General features: G+C 37.4%; 1 protein-coding gene and 1 long non-coding RNA gene across 2 annotated transcripts; both read left to right on the top strand.

Moving 5' to 3' along the window:
* The first annotated feature begins 977 nt into the window (after positions 1-977).
* On the top strand, positions 978-2,916 carry LOC107846208 (aquaporin TIP1-3). Its single transcript, XM_016690654.2, has 3 exons — positions 978-1,168; positions 1,426-1,673; positions 2,413-2,916. The coding sequence occupies exons 1-3, from the start codon at positions 1,036-1,038 to the stop codon at positions 2,776-2,778; spliced, it is 747 nt and encodes a 248-aa protein (XP_016546140.2). The 5' UTR covers positions 978-1,035; the 3' UTR covers positions 2,779-2,916.
* Positions 2,917-3,308: 392 nt separating this feature from the next.
* LOC107848724 lies at positions 3,309-8,569 on the top strand. Its single transcript, XR_007047036.1, has 2 exons — positions 3,309-6,135; positions 7,997-8,569. It is a non-coding gene; the product is annotated as an uncharacterized LOC107848724 (long non-coding RNA).
* Positions 8,570-9,055: the final 486 nt, after the last annotated feature.

The raw sequence follows: 9,055 nt of genomic DNA on the forward strand, positions 1-9,055 counted from the left end.
AAAAAGTCAATTAAAAGAGAGTTTTGTTTAATCGAAGGAAGGTTTTCTTTTAGTGGAGTTTAGGACTCAATTTTTGTCCACAGTTTGTTAGGTTATAAAGTGTTGTATGGGCTCAGAGGCGGATCTAGAATTTTAAGTTTGTGGGTTCCTTGAACAAAACAAAAATTCAAAAAAAAAAAAAAGTGAGTGATGGGGTTATAACCCACAACCAAGAGGACAACAATGTTTCAATATGTACTTGTTTTGCCACTAGATCAATAGCACACCTTATTATGGGTTCCTAATTTATAATTTTTATATATTTACTAGATCTCTCAATATAAATACAAGATTCGTACAAAAATTAGTGGGTTCCCAGAAACCCCCACCGTACCTTCTAAATCTGCCCCTGTGTGGGCTATTATATTATATCTTAAAAGGGATAAGTCAAGAAGGTTACTAGGGAGACAGGACCAGTAAAGATTCACTACAATGTACTTGAATCTCTTTAAAAAGAATGAGATCTTCGCGCCTCGACCTGAAAACATTTCATTTTTTTCATTTTATATTTCAAATGAGATATTTTCACCGCAACCTGAGGATATTTCATTTTCTTCAAATTATATTTCAATTGTAATTGTAATTTTCACTAACATGCACCAATCAATATGGTTATTATGGTGAAATCTATGCTTCATTTCTTCTTTTTTTTTGTTATAAAGAGAGCGTAAAGTTTATTGTGAACGAGTAAAAATTGAATTAAGAAAGTAGCATATAATTTAATATGATTTGTCAAATTTATTCCCCATGACTAGTCACGATAAGTCCATCATTGCTTGAAATCATCAGATTTTTCATTTCATCATGATCCAATTTCTGCGGATAGAGCTCATTTCATGTGAACGTGACAAGTAACTTTGTGTATACTCATGCTCTTAATCATGCCACCATATAAAGAGCCCTATATGGAAACAAAGCATGCAACAAACTAGCCAAAACAAAAAAAGACAAGAAGTTAAATAACTCATAAACTTTATTGCTTCCAGAAAAAGAAAAATGCCCATTTCAAGAATTGCCATAGGAAATCTGAGAGAGGCTACCAAGTCCGATGCCCTCAAGGCAGCCCTAGCTGAATTCATTTCCACGATTTGTTTTGTATTTCCTGCTGAAGGATGTGTCTTGTTATTTAGTATGCCTAACCAACTTGATATTAAGGCGTAATTGTTTAATTCTATATATATATATATATTGATGCTATACATTTTGAATTTTTATGTTAATACAATTTTATTTGTTATAACTAGTTACCTACATTATTTTTTCGCTGATTTCACTTATTATGAGTAGATATATGTAGTTATTTTTGAGGTGACTTGGTGGTCATTTAAAAGTTTATTTATGCTTTTTTTGGCTTTTGTTTTTACACAATAGTGGTATGATTTACAGGCAAGCTAATCATATCCATCGACCAAACTGCTATCACGATTGCAATAGCGATAACCCATGGATTTGCTCTTTTTGTGGCCGTTACGGTGGCAATAAACATATCTGGAGGTCATGTGAGCCCTGCTGTCACTTTTGGTGCCCTTGTGGGTGGACACATTACTTTTGTTAGAAGTATATTATACTGGATTGCTCAATTACTTGGATCTGTTGCTGCTATCTATCTCCTCAAGTTTGCTACTAATGGTTTGGTAATGCTAGTCATCTCTTAGCTCTCCGAGCGCTTCACTAGTATAACAGTTCAGGCCTATACATATATATATATATATTAATATTAGAAGTATTAAATTTTGAATATTTATAATTTCAAATAGAAAAAAATGAAGCATTTGTGTATTATTCGAAATCAAGCATCTTAGCGTACATTAAACTTTTGGTTTGATATTACTATTAGGAAGACATCTCGTTTTCCCCTTGTTTCCATACCAAATTCTAACATGTGATTTAAACCATAATAAATATTGGTAGGCAATTTGGATGTTCTTAAAGAATTTGAACATGGAGTTCATTTATTTTACCATGGGGGTGTGTTAATGTACGAAAGGAAAAGCACGAGACTGCTTGTTAACAATAAGAGTATGAATAAACCAATAATACAATAATTTGGATACATACATTATACATATGGGTAAACTTTTGACCCTTCCCTTTAAAAACTCGGAAGCTTAACCCACATTCAGTTTAAGTCTTTAATCTATCTTTATTATTGACAAGTCTCCTTATTAATAACCACAAAATAATACTGAACTCAACATTTTTATTATAGCGAGACTCTTTAGTTATAAATAACTTTTAAAGGTACATAAATAGTGAAAAAATTCACTATAAATAAAGTGTTTTATTTCCTTTTTAATCTGGGAACTAGACTCAGTCAATAGGTTTTTATATATTTATATTAACTAATTAAATTCACAAATAAAAATGATGCAGGAAGTATCGGCATACCCTCCAGCATCACCATGGCATGCAGTTCTTTACGAGATAATATTGAGCTTTTTGCTTGTTTACACATATTATGCGACTGCATTTGATCCCAAGAGAGGTAACATGGGAATCATTGCTCCAATTGCAATTGGTCTCATTTGTAGTGCCAACCTCTTGTCTGGTGGTACCACTTTTAGTGCAGCAATGAACCCTGCCATGTCCTTTTGTCAAGCCGTAATTAGTGGGACGTGGACAGACCATTGGGTCTATTGGCTAGGTACGTTTGGCGGTGCTGCCATTGCTGCTTCGATCTATCAAACCATCTTCATTGGCCAAAACACCGACGAGCAGCTCCCCATCACTAATCACTAAAGATTTCAACTTGTTGGATCGCTAAGTTGTACTTGTTAATTGTTATGTTGTTATCTCTTTTATCAATGTTGGTTTACTTTCTTAGCTTTTATTTTATCGTGAAATGTTGATAAATGAAATAAAGATCCATTTGTCTTCTTTTTTTTTTCTCATATAGAATCTTGTTATTGACCCTCCTTTGAGTCTTCCATATTTTTTTTGGGGGGGTTAAGCTACTAGGATGTGGAAGTAGTTACATTCCAGCAAAAAGATACACACGGGGACTAGACCTTACCTCAGAATATAACACTTGACTTGAAAATCAATTTAGTCAATGAATAAAAAGGATAGGATAACATATACAAAATGTACTCCCAATTAAAGGGGAGATTAACTAACCAAAAAAAATTAGTTTTGTCATATCTAATTCTATAGCTGGGTAGTTGGCACTTGTCCAGTTGGAAGGGTCCCTTACAAACAATATCTAGGCAGTGTCTGAAAGGAGTCGAAGTGCAGATCAACATCATGTTAAGAACCCTTTTTAGCTAGATGGTCGGCCACTTCATTTGCCACTATAAGCCAGTGAGTTACATGCTCCATCAGGTTCATGTGTCTCCAAGATATTGTCCAATCTTCTCTTTAATTTGAGATTGGTAGTACCTCTGCTCGACAACATTTTGGTGACAATTCCAGAGTCCAATTCCATATCCACTTCAAGAAAGCCCATCTTGTAACAAGGATCGAAACCATATTCTTGCAGCCACTGCCTCTGCCATGTTATTGTTGTTACAATTCACAGAAACATAGAATGCAATAATGATAACACCTTCTTTATTTCTAATGGTTCCACCAATACGTGCTTTCCCAATGTCATGAATATAACCCTATGGTCAGCATAACACTCCCCTCTTCGTGAGGTTTCTCCCACCACACTTTTTTCCACTTTTGGATGGGTCTAAGTCTCTCAATACATTACATAATTGGCGCCCAGGGATGTTGAGATTGGTATTGGGCATTGTCTTGGCTAAAGCCTATTTGATGATTATTTCAGTCTAGTATATCATTTTAGAAGCCCCAATGAAGAAAATTGAACAAAGATTTCTTTAGTTCTTTGTGTTTCTGCTTAAATTATTCGGTTACAAAGAAGGTGCATTTATACACCGTAATAGCTGTTAGATAGAGAGTAGAGTCCTATCTATATACAATTCAATTGTGACATAACTACATACTACCTCTAGACTCTCACATAAAGACTTTCATGTCTTATGTCATACTACAACAAGTCCTCATATGTCTATCATCGCCCCTCAAGCGTAGAGGTCGAGAAATCCATAACTCCAAGCTTGCATCGCAAAAATCTGAATTGCATTTTAGTTAACGGCTTGGTGAGGATGTCAGCAACTTGGTGCAACGAGGAAACAAACTTGGTGAGCATAGCACCCTTCACAACCTTTTCTCGTACAAAATGTTAGTCAAGCTCGACATGTTTGGTGCGAGCATGGAGGACTGGATTGACTGTGAGGTGAAGAGCACTTGTGTTGTCTGTGAAGAGGACAGGAGGAGAGAGAAAAGAGATGCCAATGTCGCCCAAAATGTATGTTATCCAGGTGATTTCAGCTGCCAACGATGCTAGGGACCTGTATTCTGCCTCAGCACTGAACTTTGCCACTGTGTGCTGCTTCTTTGAGGACCAAGAGATACAATTTGAGCCAAGAAAGACACATATGCCGGCTGTAGAATGTCGAGTGAGAGGACTGCCTCCCCAGTCTGCATCGGAGAAGCCGACAAGGCGCAGAGAAGATTTAGTAGTCAGTCGAAGACCAAGCTCAATGGTTCCAGCAATGTATGGTAAAATCCTCTTTACGCCAATCCAATGATGCTCCATTGGATGCTGCATGAACTGGCAGAGGAGGTCAACTACATGGGCTATTTCCGGACGTGTCAGAGTTAAATACTGAAGAGCACCGATGACACTTCGATATTCAGAAGGATAAACAAGCTTGCTGGATACAGGAACTTCGTGAAAACTATGTTTTTGGGGTATAGGTGTCTGAAATTCCCTGGAATTGGTCATATGCGTGCACTCAAGTATGTCACGAGCGTACTTCTTTTGGCTAAGAAACAATCCATCCTTGTTTCTAGTAACTTCAATACCGAGAAAATAATGAAGGTCACCGAGATCCTTCATTGCAAAGGTTGATTTAAGTTCCTGAATAAGATCATGTAGCAATAAGGGATTACTCCCAGTGAGTATTACATCATCCACATAAAGTAATAAAAAAAGAGAACCCCTGTTGGAATGCCAAACAAATAAAGAAGGATCAGCTTTGCTACATAAGAAACCAACGTGCATAAGATAGGTGCTGAATTTATGAAACCATGCTTTAGGTGCTTGTTTAAGGCCGTAAATAGTTTTTTGTAGATGACAAACATAGTCCGGAAAATCAGAATCTTTGAATCCTGGTGGTTGCTCCATGAAGACAGTTTCTTTCAACTCTCCATGAAGGAATGCGTTCTTGACGTCGAGTTGTTTGATTTGCCAGTGAAGAGTCGTGGCAACAGAGAGTACAAGACGAATTGTCGTAGCCTTAACAACAGGCCTGAAAGTATCAACAAAGTCGACACCCTCGATCTGATTAAAACCTTTGGCCACTAAGCACGCCTTGAAGCGTTCAACACTACCATCTGCTTGTAGCTTGGTTTTATACACCCAACAGGACCCAACAACATTCATGAAAGGTTGACGAGGGACCAATGTCCAAATATGATTTGAACGCAAAGCTTGCATTTCATCATTCATAGCTGCAACCCAGTGAGGCTTAGCCAAAGCCTCTTTGATATTTCGTGGCTCTTTGGAGTCTTGGCGAACTTCAAGGTGTAGTGAATGAAAAGTACGTTTTGGAATGGTGCCAGTCTTAGTTCTGGTAAGCATATGGTGTGTTTTGAGAGAATCAACTTGGTTTAGGGGTAAGGTAGTCAACAGTTGCTCATGAGGTATAGGTGGAAGGTCAACAAGGTTGGGATCTTCAGGGGATTCTTGGTCAAGTGATGAGGAAGAGGAATCAATAACATTGGATGTGGTTACAATAGGTGAATCAGATTCAGATGAGAGAATATGGGTTGTACTTGGCGATGAAGGTGTGTGCTCAATGGAGGTGTCAAATTCTGCATTTGTAGGGTGGCTTGGGGTATGCAGCAGATTGGGATTTGATTGACCAGTGGCTTCGGCCGACGCAATGTCCAAAGGAGATAGTAAACTATCATCGGTGTCTTCATCGGCATTGATCACAGGCAAATTTTCATCCTGAAACTCTTCGTAAGAAGTGCATTTGTATGTACTGGATTCTGCATTTGAAGAAGAACCAGAGGATACAAACGGTAAGTTATTTTCATCAAAAATAACATGTCTTGAAATCTAAACCTTTCGAGATGGATAGTGATAACATTTGTATCCTTTTTGAAGAAGACTGTATCCTATGAACACACAAGGAAATGTTTTTGGCTGAAACTTATCCTTGTTGTATCCTTTCCAATACGAAAAACATTTGCACCCAAAAACTTTCATAGTATTATAGTTAGGCTCTTGCCCGTACAACTTGGAGAATGGTGAATCCATACTCAGGTTCGAAGTAGGCATGCGATTAATCAGGAACATAGCTGTCATAAATGCTTCAACCCAAAGAAACATAGGTAAGTTTGCATTAAAAAGGAGAGTCAAACCAGTGTCAACACTATGCCTATGTTTTCTTTCGGCCATGCCATTTTGTTCAGGACTATGAGGGCAAGAGATCTGTCTTCTAATACCATGCTGATCAAAATAGTGAATTAACTCCAAACTATTAAACTCTCCTCCTCCATTACATTGAAAGACCTTGATTTTATTTGAAAATTGATTTTCGACTAGCTTGTGGAAATTCACAAAGTTAGCAAAAAATTCTGAATTCTTCTTTACTGGATAAATCCAGGTGAACCTTGTGCAATCGTCAACAAAAATAACATAGTATCGAACTCCTTGAGGAGATTCTGTTGGGGCTGGTCCCCATAAATCACAATGTACTTTGGATAAGGGAATAACTTCTCTTTTATTAGATACTTTGAAAGGTAGCTTACAACTTTTACCCATCTGACAACTAGTACACACAGAAATTTTTATTCCAACTACCAACATTAATAAACTTATTCTTTTGTAAATAGCTAAGAATTCTCGAGTGTGGATATCCAAGCCATTGGTGCCAAACGGTATCTGAGCTCCTGCCAGCCTTTGTAGCCATCAATGCGTCATGTAGATTTCCTCCCAAAGTATACAAGTCATCACGTTTATTCCCCTTTGCCAGTATTTTTCTTGTTTTCTTGTCCTTAACAATAAAACCTTCATCAGTAAACGTCAAAGAACATTCATTATCTTTAATGAATTTGCTCACAGAAATAAGATTCTTCTTGAAACCAGGGACAACAAAAATATTTTTTTAATGCAGGTTCTTTCCAATCTTCTTATCTCCTATGTGTGGAATATCGAGTTTATCACCATTACCGACCATTATATAGTCACTTTCTTTAAAAGGAGATGGGTTTTTGAGAATACCTGCAGATTGCACCATATGATTGGTAGCACCAGAATCCATGTATAAATTATTGTCACCTTGTTCACTAAAGGACATAGTTGCGAGGGCCTGTGGAATTTCTTGTTGTGCTTGATAGGAATAATCCCACCTATAGAAACAAGTAAGAGCACTGTGATTATTTCGTCCACAAATTTGGCATGGATTAGACTTAGAAGCATCCTTCTGGTGATTAATCACATTGTTCATTCCATCATGTTGATGCTACTGTTTTCGACCAAAACCTCATCCTTTTTGTTGTCCTCAACCTCGATTGGAGTAGCCACGGCCCCTTCCTTGAGCCTGTTGTGCTACAAACACCATGTTGGTGTCAAGATGAGTTTTTGTTGATTGCTCATCATTGTCTTCTTGCATTTCGAACCCTCTAAGAGAATTCATAAATTGTGTGAATGTAGGGTAAGGTGGTTTCCCTAGCATCACAGTGCGGAGAGTTTTGTACTTCCCTCCTAGGCCTCAAAGTTGATGACCTTTGTATCTTCAGCCAAGGATTTGTGTATAGCCATGAGACTATCGCAAATTCCTTTTAATTCCTTGATATATTCATCTATTGATTTAGAGCCCAAATTTATGGATTGAAGTTGTTGCTTCCGCTGAAATTCTTTATCTTTGCTTACTTGTAGGTATGTATCCTCAAGGCAAGACCACATTTGTTTAGCCGTTGAACAACCTATGATGAGAAACATCGAGTCCTCGGTTAGTGTTCCTGACAGCCAACTCCTGACTAAAACGTCACGTTATTCTTCCCATTCGGTGAATTTTGGAATTAGATTAGCCTCTCCTTCGTCATCTTCTATCGTTTTGTCCGGTGCTTCGTCCGTAATAATGCTCATGATTTTTAAGGTTTGCATAAGCTGGCAAATTTGTGTCCTCCAGACTAGGTAGTTGGTAGGTTTTAGTTTGACGGGACAAATAGCTATGAGCTGGTGAAGAGACGAGGCAGAAAGACAGAGACCAGCATTGGGAGTTGCAGCCATGGCAAAAAGAAAAAAGAAAACTTCACGATCGATCGACTTTTTTTTTTTTAATTGAGCCTATGCTCTGATACCATGAAGAAAATTGAACAAAGATTTCTTTAGTTCTTTGTATTTCTGCTTAAATTTTTCGGTTACAAAGAAGGTGCATTTATACACGGTAATAGCTGTTAGATAGAGAGTAGAGTCCTATCTATATACAATTCAATTGTGACATAACTACATACTACCTCTAGACTCTCACATAAAAACTTTCATGTCTTATGTTCTACTACAACAAGTCCTCATATCTCTATCACCCAACATATTGTTTCTCTCCATATTTACAGGCACACAAACATTTCCAAACTTTCCATGCAATTATAATTGTAGTGATCAGGAAGAGGAGCTTGTGGATCCTATTTCTTAAAGCAGTTTTCCATCATGCTTGGAAGTTTTGTTTGATACCGCTCAGATTTAGAATCACACCTATTGACCCAGCAAAATACTTACATACCTCCTGGACGAACCTCCCATTCACAAGAACATGTGACGTGATCTTGTACTGAGGGTTAGCAAAACATTTACAAGTAGGTGGTTAAACTAATCAAGTAATTAGACATGGAGAACTTGTTAAGCAGTAATCTCCAAGATATATAGGAAGTATATTTTGAAGGGAAGACAGTTATGTCATATTTTGCATGTATCACTTACTGTCTGACCATTATT

Source organism: Capsicum annuum, chromosome 11, assembly GCF_002878395.1.
Source record: "Capsicum annuum cultivar UCD-10X-F1 chromosome 11, UCD10Xv1.1, whole genome shotgun sequence".
Lineage (NCBI taxonomy): Eukaryota > Viridiplantae > Streptophyta > Magnoliopsida > Solanales > Solanaceae > Capsicum > Capsicum annuum.